This window comes from Carcharodon carcharias, chromosome 3 (genome assembly GCF_017639515.1).
Source record: "Carcharodon carcharias isolate sCarCar2 chromosome 3, sCarCar2.pri, whole genome shotgun sequence".
Taxonomy (NCBI): domain Eukaryota; kingdom Metazoa; phylum Chordata; class Chondrichthyes; order Lamniformes; family Lamnidae; genus Carcharodon; species Carcharodon carcharias.
This window is the reverse complement of record NC_054469.1, coordinates 30,377,251-30,392,533: the sequence shown is the minus strand read 5'-3', so window position 1 is coordinate 30,392,533 and position 15,283 is coordinate 30,377,251. Positions and strand designations below refer to the sequence as shown.

The 15,283-nt window shown below is 44.0% G+C and overlaps 1 protein-coding gene across 1 annotated transcript in view; it reads right to left on the bottom strand.

Annotated features, from left to right (window-relative positions):
* The window catches only part of dpp6a (dipeptidyl-peptidase 6a), a 1,248,500-nt gene that overhangs the window by 297,856 nt on the left and 935,361 nt on the right, over positions 1 to 15,283 (bottom strand). Inside the window, exon 7 of the mRNA XM_041184706.1 lies at positions 1,641 to 1,722. Within this exon, the coding sequence (XP_041040640.1) occupies positions 1,641 to 1,722 (82 nt within the window). The remainder of the gene's footprint in view (positions 1 to 1,640; positions 1,723 to 15,283) is intronic.

The following is a 15,283-nucleotide window of genomic DNA, read 5'->3' as shown; positions in this document are numbered from 1 at the left end:
GCCGCTTGGCCTTTTCGCCTGCCCGCCAACCGTAAAGTTGGACAAGCAGTGAAACATTTGTTACAATTATCTTGTCAGTGACCTTAATAGCCCTTTAATTGTTGGCGGGCGCTCTGCTGACTCCAGCGTGCGCCTGCCAACTGAAATACAGTTCACCCGATGTCAACGCCTGCCATTTCACGCTCGAGCGGATGGGTTGGGTGTGCCTGCCCACCCACCTGCCAAGGTAAAAATTCTGCCCCATGTCTCTACACTTCTCAGTACTAACTACAGACCACTGGCTACAGGGGTAGCCCGTGCTACTCTGCTATTGGATACTAAGATCATGTGATCTTCCATTATAACATTCTTCTTAAAGATATATTACACATCAGATTACCACAATTGACCTAGTCACTTTTATGAAAGGCTAAGTAAATTGTTCAAGTCTGAGCTCTTTATAGTTAAACAAGTGTCCTTTAATACTTGTTACCAACATATCAATAAATTTGTTTAAAAATCTGCTCCACCATCAGAATATATGCTGGCAGTCAGGATGAGGAAGAAGTATGGAGGAAAAAGGTTTATAAGTTATCTTGTATTTTAAAGTCTACTCTGTGATTGGAATATGGAACTTGTATACCACATGGAGTAGCTTAGGGGAATTGCAGAGATGCCTTTAAGGGGAAGCTGGATAAGTACATGGAGGAGATGGGAAAAGAAGGCTCTGCTGATATGGTGAGAAGGAGGGTGGGGGGAGGCTCATTTGAAGCATACCAGCATGGGTCAGTTGGGCCAAATGGCTTGTTTCTGTGCTGTACATTCCACGTAAGAAAATAAAACCAGAATAGGAAACAGAGGGCGGAATTTTATGGCCCCGCTGCAGTGGTGGTGGTGGTTGGTGGGGGGGGGGGCGTAAAATGTGGCGAACCATTCAAAAATCCATTAACTTCAGCAGGGCCAGGAAATCCCGCTGGTGGGAGGGGCAGTAAAATTCCACCCGGAATATCCGAAATCGGAACGATGGAGCAAGTTGACAAAAGTGTTCAAAACACTTTGTTTTTAGTTAAAATAGGTATTTAAACGCTGCTGCTAATAAGGTTAGCCATCTGGGATACACCTAAAAATAAGTGGTCAAGCGAATGAAAAAAATTCAGTCCCTACTGTCTGTCTGTGGTATAACTGGAGACTAGAGCGCTGGAGGGAGCGACAGAGTAGCACTGTGTTGCCCATGGCTGGTAACAGCAAAGAAATATCTGTGCATTGAAACTGGGTCAAAGTCCATAAATATCAGAAATTAATTGATGACAGTGACTATAAAAGCAGAATGAGAGGGCATGATCTACATTTTGAATTATTAAAAGAACTATCATGTCTTGGACACTCAATGCCCTTTGCAGCTATAAAACAGTCATGGCATTTACGGTACTCTCAACTGGAACCCGAAAGCTCTTCTCTAAATGTCAAATTGAACATTACAAAGCAGGCTATCAGGGAAATCTCATAAAACATTTAATGGTAGAACCTTGAAACGTTCAAATTTGCTCATTTTCATTTACATTTTTCTAACTTCATTATGATGCCGAAGGGGTTGGCGGAGCCCTTGAAGACTCGAATAAAACATGAATATATGCTTATAAATAAGTAGAACAAATTCTCACCAGTTGTTGACCTTGTACACCCCAGCCTGCGTACAGCAACTCTGCGTCCTTAACCTCAGGTGGATTCAGGGTGAGGTGCTCCCTGTGTCAAGAAGGAAATAGGTCAGAAAAGTCAGATTTCTATCATTTACATATGCCAGTCAGAAAGTTCTGTAACAGGAGTCAGCATGTCTTGTGGCAGCAAACATCAATCACATACCCCTGGAGAGGGTTAAGGAATATTCACAAGCCAGCATTACAAAACCCCCAAGTGCACAAACTGTCATTGATGAGTCGAGCAGGAAGAGGGAAGGATTTTGATCAAAATTAAATTTTCTTTCCTCCTCCTGGTGTCTTACGAGATAGTTGACTTGGCTAAATGATCCTGAAAGAAATAAAGGAAAACCTTTGTTATCCGGCATGCCCGGGGAATGGGTGGTGCCGGTTAATCAGAAGCGCCGGTAAACAGGGGGTTACATTACTCCGGTGACAGGACAAGGTGCCGCTCAGTCTTTGAGGAGGAGAGGGGAAGCAGCTGTGCAGTCAAGGGCCCCAGCATAGCAGGCATCACTGTGAAAACAGCACAACTGAAGACTAAACTGACACAAATCACACCACAGACCGGCCTTTAACAAAAATCGAGCTGTCAGCTGCCACTGACAGTTGCTTTGTTCAGGCACGAAAACCAAAACTGACCCAATAATTTAATAATTTGGATTTACAGCCTAAGGACAGCTTCTGTAAATTTACAATCTATTGTTATTATTAATCACATTTTTTTAGAGAATGCATTATCTGAACACTGAGTGGCCAGCTTTTAAAAATAACAGTAGAGTTATCAGGAATTCTGATTACTAGAGAATTCTGGTAGGTAAAGTGCTGGATAACACAAAGTTTACTGTAATTAAATTAGAACAACAGGCTTTAACACTTCTGAACAGAGGATAAATGATGCCTTGGATGTTAATGCCCGACAAATGCTTAATATTGATGAGGTAATCTCCCATGGGGTTGCACATGGTGTGCCAAGACCAAGAGAAGCCTCTAGGTGAAGCAGGGTTAGAGGGTAGTGGCTAACTGGGCCAAGGAGTTTTTGCAGTACATCTTGTCGATTGTATATATTGCAGCCACTGTATAGCAGTGATGGAGGGGGTGGATATTCGGTCCAGTGGCAGGGGTACCGATCAGGCAAACTACCCTGTTCGGGATGTCAAGCTCCTCCAGTCTTGCTGCAACTTGATCCATCCAGGCAAGTGATGAGTATTCCATCACACTGCAGACCTCAGACAGGCAGAGTGGCTTTGGGGAATAGGGAGGTGTGCTACAGTGCTGACATAGCTGGTACCTTAAGGCTGATCTGATAATCCTTAACTCCACTTTCCTGCCTTTTCCCCATAGCCCCTGATTCCCTTATTGATCAAAAATCTGTCTATTTCAGCCTTGAATATACATAACAACCCAGCCCCTACAGCACTCTGTGGTAAAGAATCCCACAGATTCACTACCCTCTGAGAGAAGAAATTCTTCCTCATCTCTGTTTTAAATGGACTTCCCCTTACTCTGAGATTATGCCCTCTGGTCCTAGACTCTCCCACAAGGGGAAATAACCTCTCAGCATCTACCCTGTCAAGCCCCCTAAGAATTTTGCATGTTTCAATAAAGTCGTCTCTCATTCTTCTAAACTCCAGTGAGTAGAGGCCCAACCTACTCAACCTCTCCTCATAAGAAAATCCCTCCATTCCCAGGATCAACTGAATGAACCTTCCCTTGGACTGCCTCCAATGCCAGTATATCTCTCCTTAGATAAGGGGACCAAAACTGTTCACAGTATTGTAGATCAGGTCTAACTCGTGCCTTGTATAGTTTTAGCAAGAGTTCCCTATTTTTATACTCCCTTCCCTTTGAAATAAAGGCAACATTCCATTTGCCTTCCCTATTACCTGCTGAACTTGTATGTTAGCTTTTTGGGATTCATGCAGAAGGACCCCCAAATCCCTCTGTGCTGCAGCTTTTTTCAGTCTTTCTCCATTTAAATAATATTCAGCTCCTCTCTTCTTCCTGCCAAAGTGCAAAACCTCTCATTTTCCCACATTATATTCCATCTGCCATGTTTTTGCCCACTCACTTAACCTGTCTGTATCCCTCTGTAGACTCTTTGTGTCATGCCCACCATTTGCCTTCCCACCTATTTTTGTGTCATCCGCAAACTTGGCAATAGTACATTAATTTCCCTCATCCAAGACATTACTATATATTGTAAATAATTGTTGCCCCAGCACTGGTCCCTGTGGCACTCTTCATTATCTATCACCTATGTATCGTGAATGTTAGCTGTCACTTGTCAACCCAAGCCTGGATATTATCCGGACTTGGCAGTAGACTGGCACAGATTGCTTCTTTATTATCCTGAGTTGTGGAAATCAGTATAAAAATATTTCTTTCTTATTAGTTTTAAAACATTTGATGCTATCTAGAATCTCAAGTGATATCATGGTTCATTAAATTTAGTTCTAGAACCTCCTGCGATAGCATATCTCAAACGGATACTTGCAGACAGTGCTTAGTTAGGGGTGATGGCATAGTGTTGCTGAACTAATAGTCCAGAGACCCAGCAAAATGCTCTGGGGGCACGGGTTTGAATCCTGCCATGGCAGATGGTGGAATTTGAAGTCAATAAAAATCTGAAATTAAAATTCCCATGATGACCAGGAAGCTATTGTTGATTGCTGTAAAAACCCATCAGGTTCACTAATGCCCTTTAGGGAAGGAAACCTGCTGTCCTTACCTGGTCTGGCCTACATGTGACTCCAGACTCACAGCAACAATATGGCTGACTGGCTCTTAAATACCCTCTGCCACTCAGTTGTGTCAAATCACTACAAAGTCACAAAAAAAGAATGAAACCGGACGGACCACCTGGCATTGACCTAGGCACCAGAAATGACAATGGAAATCTCAGCCCTGCAAAATCTTCCTTTCTAACATCTGGTGCCAAAATTGGGAGAGCTGTCTCACAGACTAGTCATCCTCACAGAATCATACCTTACAGATAATGTCCCAGACATCTCCATCACCATCCTGTCCTGTCCCATCAGCATGACAGACCCAGCAGAGGTGGTGGCACAGTTGTACGCAGTCAGGAGGGAGTTGTCCTGGGAATCTCCAACATTGATTCCAGACCCAATGATGTCTCATGGCATCAGGTCAAACATGGGCAAGGAAGCCTCCTGCTGATTACCACGTACCGCCCTCCCACAACTGATATATCAGTGCTCCTCCATGTTGAACATCACTTGGAGGAAGCACTGAGGGTGGCAAGGGTGCAAAATATACCCTAGGTGGGGGACTTCAATATCCATCACCAACAGTGGCTTGGTAGCATCACTACTGACTGAGCTGGCCGAGTCTCAAATGACAAATTTGCTAGACAGGGTCTGCGGCAAGTGGTGAGGGTACCAACAAGAGGGAAAAACATATTTGACCTCATCCTCACCAACCTGCTAGATGCATCTGTCCATGACAGCATCGGTAGGAGTGACCACCGCACAGTTATTGTGGAGATGAAGTCCCACCTTCACATTGAGGATACCCTCCATCATGTTGTGCGGCACTATCACCGTGCTAAATGGGATAGATTTCAAACGGATCTCGCAATTCAAGACTGGGCATCCATGAAGTGCTCTGGGCCATCAGCAGCAGCAGAATTGTACTTGAACACAATCTGTAAGCTCATGGCCTGGCATATCCCCCACTCTACCATTACCATCCAGCCAGGGCATCAACACTGGTTCAATGAAGAGTACAGGAGGGCATGCCAGGAGCAGCATCAGGCAAAAAAAGACGTGTCAACCTGGTGAAGCTATGACACAGGACTATTTGTGTGCCAAACAGCAAAAGCAGCAAGTGATAGACAGAGCTAAGCGATCCCACAACCAAAGGATCATACCTAAGCTCCACAGATATCCCCATTCTCAAAGATGGAGGAGCCCAGCACATCAGTGCAAAAGATAAGCCTGAAGAATTTGCTACAATCTTCGGCCAGAAGTGCCAAATGGATGATCCATCTAGGCTTCCTCTGGAGTCCCGCACCACAGATGCCAGTCTTCAGCCAATTCAATTCACTCCACATGATATCAAGAAATGGCTGAAGGCACTGGATGCTGCAAAGGCTATGGGCCCTGACAAATACTCCGACAATAGTACTAACGACTTGTGCTCCAGAACTTGCCGCGCTCCTAGCCAAGCTATTCCAGTACAGCTACAACACTGGAATCTACCCGGCTATGTGGAAAATTCTCCAGGTATGTCCTGGACACACAAAGCAGAACAAATTGAACCCAGCCAATTACCATCCCGTCAGTCTACTCTCGATCATCAGTAAAGTAATGGAACGGGTCGTCAACAGTGCTATCAAGCGGCACTTGCTTAGCAATAACCTGCTCACTGACACCCAGTTTGGGTTCCGCCAGGGCCACTCAGCTCCTGACCTCATTACAGCCTTGGTTCAAACATGGAAAAAAGAGCTGAACTCCCAAAGTGAAGTGAGAGTGACTGCCCTTGACATCAAGGCTGCAAACATTCACTCACTCCACCGCAGTAGCAGCAGTGTGTACCATCTACAAGATGCACTACAGGAATTCACCAAGGCTCCTTCAGCAGCACCTTCCAAATCCATGACCACTACATCTAGAAGGTCAAGGACAGCAGATAGATGGGAACACCACCACCTGGAAGTTCCCCTCCAAGCCACTCACCATCCTGACTTGGAAATATATCACCGTTCCTCCACTGTCACTGGGTGAAAATCCTGGAACTCCCTCCCTAATAGCACTGTGGGTATACCTACACCACATGGCCTACAGCGGTTCAAGAAGGCTCACCACCACCTTCTCAAGGGCAATTAGGGATGGGCAATTAATGCTGGTCCAGCCAGCGGAGCCCACATCCCGTGTATGAATTAAAACAAAGATATGTTTACTTTTTTTATTTCATCTTCGGTAAACAGAAGCCTAGACTATGTATTCAAGTCCTGGTATGGCACATGGCTCCATAACCTTATGACTCAAGATTCAAGAATGGTAGTGACTGAGTCAGGATGAAGTGTAGCTATAGTTTCATTCATAAGGAGGATTACTTACAGTTGGTGCTGTTCACCCTCCAGTTTAATACGGTTGCTGTGTAGCTTTGGCTTAATAGCTCTTGGTCACCAGCAGATGGCATGCCTTTCTCAATGTTTGCTTTCACAAAAGCACAGCTAACCCTTTAGGCACTGAAATGTCAAAGCCATGAAAATTACACACAGATTCTCCCCCACCTCACCCCATTACTGCTCTTCTGCGCTGCAGCTCCAGGTTTCAATTCTGTGTGAATAAACCCACAGGTAACTCAACTCCCTGTGCCTTTCCTGACATTCTCTAAAGGGACATTCATCACCATCTCATTATGGACAGCAACCACAAATACCTCATCCTCTTCCCTTGTGTCAGCCTACCCAGCCAGTACCCCCACTAGGAGAAAACAGCACCAACTTCCTTCTCATCCAGCTCAGCCCACCTACGGGGGTCTTTGTCAGCAAGCCCTACCCTGCTCTCCTGCTACTCTGTTATCTTCACTTCCTTTGAGCAGCTCACTATATTGTAATCTTCTCACCTCTCCTTCAAAATCCCTGCTCTCTAATAGCAAAATTGAGTTTCTTCCCTTCTCTCTACTAAGCAACTCCTAATATTTGGTGATTTATCTCCATCTCAACTCCATTTGCAACCACCACTCCCTCAATTATAAATTTTCCCAACCATATCCTCGGCCATTCCTTCAACCTTGCCATCCTCTGTAGCCTCTGACCTCCCATTACTGACAGGGCCACCTCTCACCATTTCTTTGTATCCCATACCACCCACACCCAATTACCTCCATAGGACCTCACTTCTTTCTGCATCCCTTAAAATAAGTTCATCCCAGGTTTCTTACGACTGTAGTTTCAAAGCCCTAATCGCCTAGCCTTTGGGGTTCCATTTGCCATCATACTTCTGCAGTTGTCAATTTGCGTGACCATTCCTCTCGCCTTCACCTCTAATATCCTTGTCCCCAGCAAAACCTTTACTCACCTCCATCTTGGTTGATTCCTGATAAGGATCCCACATTTGCCCCCTCAAATCCAAGGCCTGAAGAAGTGAGTGCATCTGGTACACAACTAGTTTAGCCGCCCTTCACCAGATCTGGTTGGAACACATCAAAGTTGTTAGCCCTCGCTCTCCTCTGCCAATACTGCTCACTAGCCCCAGATCATCCTGTGACAGTAAGCATAACCCTTTTTTCACTTCTTTACTGTACTATTGACAGGTTCCTTCAATTCCTCCCTCCACCCTAACAAAACACAACAATGTGAGGAGCTCAATAATTCTTTGTCAATAAGATTGTTCCGCTACCTCTCTTACCTTCTGTAATAAACTTGGAACGCAGGGCTGTAAGAAACATTAAACTTTATTTACAGACTCCAGATGCTTGTTCCAAGACTAAGGCTAAAAAACTCTGTCCCTAAGACTCCCCCACACTCAGCGATGAGACGTCACATGATCCCCATAACAGTAAGAAATGGTTTAACTTACAATTACTACATTCCTCCCCCTCTAATTTTGTTTTACCCTCTTATTTACAAAGATATTTTAACCCATATTATATACAATTATATACAGTTCACGCCATTATAACTTTAGTCTTTGAGGTGGTTTCGGATTCGTGTAGAGTGACGCAACTCGACAACTGGAGTTCCAGTTCTGATGAAGAGTCATACGGACTCGAAACATTAACTGTATTCCTCTCTGCAAATGCTGTCAGACCTGCTGAGCTTTTCCAGCTATTTTTATTTTTGTTTCTACAACTGGAGGTTCATCCATTGGATCGACTTGCACAAGAACTGCAGCATCAGGGACATCCTTAGACAATGGCAGTTCAGATTTATTTACTTCAACAGAAACATCAGGTATGTCTATTCGTTGTTGATCTGAATCCCCAGGGGTCAAGGTTTTGACTTCGATTTCAGGTGGATCACTTGGTTATTGGAGGGTTTCTCGACTTCTGAGATGATCCACGCGTTTTCTAACAATCCTGTTTTCCACTTCTACCTGATAAGATAAAGGCCCTGTTTCAGAGACGATTGTACCAGGGACCCATCTCGATCCAGTTGCAAAATCTCATACAAAAACTGTCTCCCCCACAGTAAACTCTCAAACTTTATTGCAAGCATCACAATCACTTTCTGACTATTCTGATTTTCTCTCCAGCTTCCCCTCTAAATGAGGAAATACTAGGCTCAATCTTGTATGAAGTCAGCGCTTTATTAACAATTCTGAAGGTGTTAAACCAGTGGTTGCATGAGGAGTTGTGCGATAGTTGAACAGAAATCTTTGAAATTCACGTTTCTAATGTTCTCTCTGTTAGTTTCTTCATGCCAGTTTTAAATGTTTGTAACGCTCTTTCAGCTAACCCATTGGACAAGGGATGGTACGGTGCTGTTCTGACGTGTTTAATCCCATTTAGGTTTGTGAATCTTTGGAATTCAGTGCTATTGAAAGTAGTACCATTGTCTGACACAATAACTTCAGGTAAACCATGAACACTGAAACTCTGGTGCAGTTTTTCAATGGTTGCAGATGAAGTAGGTGATCTTACTTCAAACAAATCCATCCGTTTGGAATGTGTGTCGATATTCACAAGAAACAAGGTACCTAGAAATGGACCCACATATGTAGTCTAAACCAGGTTCGACCAGGTCATTCCCAGGGGTGCAGTGGGGCTGAAACAGGCAACTTCTGCTGTTGCTGGCACTGGAGGCAGTGTTTAACTATTTTTTTTCTGTATCACTGTCTATACCTGGCCACCAGATCTAACTTTGTGTGAGCATCTTCATTTTCAAAATAGAAGGATGTGCACTATGAAGTTCTTCTACTAATGGTTCTCTTCCTTGCAAAGGGACAACAACTCTTGCTCCCCAAAACAAGATACCATCTTGACAACTCAGTTCAGATCTAAGTACAAAGAATGGTTTCAATTCTTCAGGAACTTGTGTATTTCACCATCCTTGTAATACTTGTTCACGGACTCTTGCAAAAGTTGGATCCCGATTTGTCTAATTCTTTATCTGCCTTGTGCAGACTGGTGAGGAGTCCAGGAAATTCAACGCATGTACTACCTCTTGAGGTACTGGAACATGTGTAAGACTATCTGGCAAAGCGAGATGATTGAAGGCACCTATGTTTGCTACATGCACACCCATAAAAGTGTACTCGTATGCCGACAAGATTAAAGCCCATGTTTGAATTCTAATACAGGCTATCGATAAACAATCCTAACAGTTGTTTGTGATCTGACACTACGGAGGTGTCAACAGTGCAAATATTGATGGAACTTCTTTATTCCAAATATGACAGATAAGCCTTCTTTTTCAATTTACGAGTATCCTTTCTCTGCTGCAGAAAGGGTTCTGGACACATATCCCATCGGTCTTTCAGATCCATCCTCCATCTTGTGTGTCAATACTGCTCCCACTCCGTAGGGAGATGCATACAAGTGAGTTTCAATTCCTTTGATGGGTCATAGTGCACTAGCAGACACAACAAGTGTAAAAGCTCCTTGACTCTTGTATAGGCTTCCTCTTGCTGTGCCTTCCCGGTGCATCTGTGGTTCTTCTTTAATAATAAGTGTAAAGAGGCTAACACTGTAGATAGATTAGGCAAAAATTGGTCGTAAGTTTACCATGCCCAAAAAAGACTTGAGCTCCATGACATTGGTAGGAGAGGGTGCTTCCTTGATTGCCCTACTTTCTCCTCTAATGGATACAACCCTTGGGCATCCACTGGAAAATCACACAGAGATGACACACCGAAGGGTAGGCATGTATATTGGTACAGGTCCTTGTGTGTGTTTATGGTGACATAATTTCTTGATGTGTTGTTCAGCTCGAGCTGTTGATGTGCATGACTCATGTCCAGTTTAGTATAGGATCTTCCTCCTGCAAGTTTAGTGTAGAGATCTTCAATCCTTGGGATTGGGTATTTGTCTAATTTTGCAGTCTTATTTATCATTAATTTATAATCTCTGCAGATGCGAATGGTTTGGTCCGGTTTCAGCCTAGGGACTATGGGTGCTGCCCATTCTGAAAATTGGACTGGCTGTATTATTCCTAACTTCGCCAAATGACATAATTCCACTTCTAGCTTTCCTTTTAGAGCGTTTGGCACAGGTCTTGCCTCAAAAAACCAGGGTGTCGCTTCAGGGTCCAGGTATATTTTAGCTTGTAGACCTTTGATTTTCCCCAGCTCATCTCAGAATACTCTGTATTACTTTTTCAGCAACTCTGGAATTCCTCCTGTCCTGACCTGAAAAATTTCTGACCAGTTTTGTCTGATTTCCTTCAACCAATCATGACCCAAAAGGCTAGGCCCTTCCCCAGTTACAACAATTATTGGCTGCTGAGCTGTCTGTTCAGTATAATACAGGTGATGCCTTTCACCTGGCATATAGCTTCGCTTGTATATGTTTTTAACTGAGCAATGGTTTTCTCCAAATTCAATGGCTTAGTACCTTCTGTGAGGTATTTAAAGATGTATTCTCCCTCCACAGTGGTCGATGCCCCTGTGTTCACCTCCATGTGCAGAGGCTTTCCATTTACTTGAAGCGTAGCAGTGATTAGTTCATTTTCCCTGGACTTCAGATTGTACAGGGAATAAAATTCAGCCTCAGTAACTTCTGGCTCATCTATATTGTGCACTTTATTCAACTTGACCTGTTGTCTGAATGGCTGCTTTGATGTGGTTCTGCACTGTTTAACAACATGCCCTTTCTTGTGGCAATAGTGGCTTTCTGCCTCTGTAAATCTACAGACTCCAGGTGCATGATTTCCCCCACGACCATAACACTTCAACTTCTGGGTTACTGGTGAGCTGCTTCCTGTATTTTTATTTTTTTCACGGTAGCCTCCCTGGTCTACAAGCTACGCCCGGCAGCAGGTTCCTGCCCTAGCTGCAAAACAGCGCCATGTAGCACGCTCTGCAGAGCCTGCGAGTCCCTCTCAGTGCTCTCCATTGCTAGCGCTATCTCCAAGGTGCGCTTCAGGTCTAGCTCAACCTCTATCAGCAGCGCTGAATGCCACAGTCGTTTATGCCACAAACCAAACGTTCTCGCTACATGTCATTTAAAGTATCACAGAAGCCGCAGTGCTCCGTTAACTGTTTTGACTTCATGATGCACGTTGTGATCGACTCAGTGGGGGCCCTTACTCGAGAGTTAAACTTGAATCTTTGCAATGATCACTGAGGGTTTAGGTTGAAAATGTCCTTTTACGAGATGTACTGATTCGGTGAAGGATCTAGGATTTGGCACATTTGGAGCCGTTAAGCTACAGATTAGGTTATATGTTTTGCTCCCGCAGACACTCAGGAAAATTACCTTCTGTTTCTCCTCCGCCGTTATTTTGTTAGCTACAAAGTAGAAACCTAATTGCTCAACGTATTGGCTCCAGTCCTCGACGGATGAGTCGTACAGCTCAATTTTGCCAAACAAAGGCATTGCTGGTGAGTATAATTCTTTTCTTTGTTCCCTTAAAATAAGTCGCGAGGCGAGGTGCTGTGTCAGCGCTATTTATCCTCATCGCCAATTATAATAAACTTGGAATGCAGGGCTGGTTTCTTGTAAGAAAGAGTAAACTTTATTTACAGGCTCCAGATGAAGCTACATGTTTGTTCCAAGACCAAGGCTAAAAAGCTCTGCCCCTCAGATTCCCTGCACTTAAGGGTGATTCATCTGTACAGTCACATGATCCCCATAACAGTAAGAAATGATTTAACTTACTTTCCTTCCCGTCCTTTTTTCCCATCAGACTTGCCCTGCCCTAGCCCTGAACCCACATCTCCCTCCACTTGTTCTTCTATTTAGTCTCTTGCCCTCTCTGAGCTCACCTTGGCATGAAACCCACCTTCTTTCCCTTGACCCCATTTCTACCAGGTTGTTGACCATCAGCTTCCTTCCCTAACCTCCATGGCTGACATCATAAATGGTTCTCCCTCCTCAGGTTCTGCGCCCCTCACTCTCAAAACTGCTGCATGAGTCACAATTGTCTCCAGTGAAACATTGGGAAGATCAAAACCAGTGTGGGCTCCATAATCCATAAATTCCTTAAGCTATCACCATCTGCCTTCTAGACATGGTCTCAGACTAAAACAAACTTTTCACAACATTGGTATCCTAGTCAACTATGAGCTATTTCTAATCCCATATCCTCTCTACCATGAAGTATTCCTACTTCCATCTCTGTAACATCTCCCACCTCTGCTTCTGCCTCATTTGCTGCTGAACCCCTAATCCATAACTTGTCACCTCCAGACTTGACAATTCCAATGCGTTCCTGACCAGCCTCTCCCTCCACCCTCCATAAGATCATCCAAAGCTCTTCTACCTTTATCTGACCCCCTCTGTTCATTCAGCCTTGTCCTTTCTGATATACATTGGTTTCCTGTAGTTCAACATCCAGAATTTAAATTTCTCACCCTCCTATTTGAATGCATTCATGGTGGGTTTTTTTTCTCTCCCTATTCTGTAAGTTCCTGCAGCATCGCAACTCCCTATTCTGAACTCTCCCTTCCTCTGATTCTGGTCCCCTAGGCATTGCCCTTCCTCACCCAACCAGCGCTGATCACTGTCACTTTAGCTGCCTAGAACACATATTCTGGAGTACCTTGCCTTAGCTGCTTTGCCTCTCTCCCCTTCTCCTCCTTTAAGGCCCACACAAAAATCCATGTTTTGATCAAGTCTTATGTCTAATAAGAACATAAGAAATAGGAGTAGACCACACAGCCAATATCTCCTTCTTTGGTTCATATTTATTTGTTTCAAATTCACATCCGTGAAGCACCTTGGGGCATTTCTCCACGCGAAAGTAGGTATATGGTGATTGTGTTGAATAAAATTCTTTCTTCTACAAACCAGTAACCAAGACAAATCAGTATGCTTATCCCACTTTGTATTGGCCAATCCATCAATACCATTTACTATGATGACGCCATAGTGGACGTAAGAGTTTTACCTCAGTGAAAAATTAGACTCTTCCAAAATCTTCTAAAAAATGTTACACATCCTGGGCACCAGTACATGCTGACACAATGACACCTGTTCTTATTGTTTCTTGTACAAAAAACGAGTTACTCTGATGTAAAAACAAAAAAACTGCGGATGCTGGAAATCCAAAACAAAAACAGAATTACCTGGAAAAACTCAGCAGGTCTGGCAGCATCGGCGGAGAAGAAAAGAGTTGACGTTTCGAGTCCTCATGACCCTTCAACAGAACTTGAGTTCGAGTCCAAGAAAGAGTTGAAATAGGAGTCCAAGAAAGAGTGTAATGCATTAGTTGCAGCAGCCAATTTGAACACAGTAGGTTCCCACAAGCAGCAATATGATGAGGACCAGGATATTGGCCAGGACACCAGGGACAACATTACCATGAAAACTTCTATGTTGGCTTGAGAGAGTACACAGGGCTTTGTTTTAAAATCTCATCCAAAAGGACAGCCCCTCCAACAGTGCAGTGCTCCCTCAGTCCTGCCCTGGAGTGTCAGTCTGTATTTTTTTGCTTGTGTCTCTGGAGTGAAACTTGAATCCACAACCTTCGGGCTCAGAGGTGGGAGTGCTACTGATGGCTGCTGCAACTAATGCATTACACTCTTTCTTGGACTCCTATTTCAACTCTTTCTTGGACTCGAACTCAAGTTCTGTCGAAGGGTCATGAGGACTCGAAACATCAACTCTTTTCTTCTCCGCCGATGCTGCCAGACCTGCTGAGTTTTTCCAAGTAATTCTGTTTTTGTTTTGAGTTACTCTGATGACTTAGTTAGTAAAGGCAGTGTCTAACTGAGCTTTTTGAGGAAAGGACATTGAATAGAGTGACAGCAGTTAGCTCCAGCTGAAGATGCAGAAATCTGGGGCAAGGCTGACAAGCCAGGTGGCCTCCTTTAATGTTGTAATAAGTAGGCAATCCAATGCAGTCCTGAAGGAATTCTGCACTGTCGGAGATGCCATCTTTCAGGCAAGATATTAAACCAAGCCCCTGTCTGCTCTCTCAAATGGATATAAAAGATCCCGTGGTACCATTTGAAAAAGAGCAAAGGGGTTTCCCCCAGGATCTTGGTCAATATCTATCCCTCAATCAACACCATTAAAGACAGGTTATCTGCTCATGATGACATTGCTCTTTGTGGGGTCTTTCCGTGCACTAACTGTTTATCTTTTCAGGCATTACAACAGTGACAACACTTGAAAAAAAAATTGCACTTTCTGCACAGCGCTCTGGAACACCCTGAGGTTGTGAAAGGCACTATATGAATGCAAATTTTCAAAAAATTTGTATGATTTAACCATAAAAGCCAAGTAAGTCTGTGAAATCGTAGCTGGTATCAGTAAGGAGGTCCTCAATCAGCTTCAGTGCTCTTGGGCTTGGAAAGAGAAAATTAGCTAGGGTGACACCAATCGTCCCCCTCAGTAGCACTCCCACCTCTGAGCCCGAAGGTTGTGGATTCAAGTTTCACTCCAGAGACACAAGCAAAAAAATACAGACTGACACTCCAGGGCAGGACTGAGGGAGCACTGCACTGTTGGAGGGGCTGTCCTTTTGGATGAGA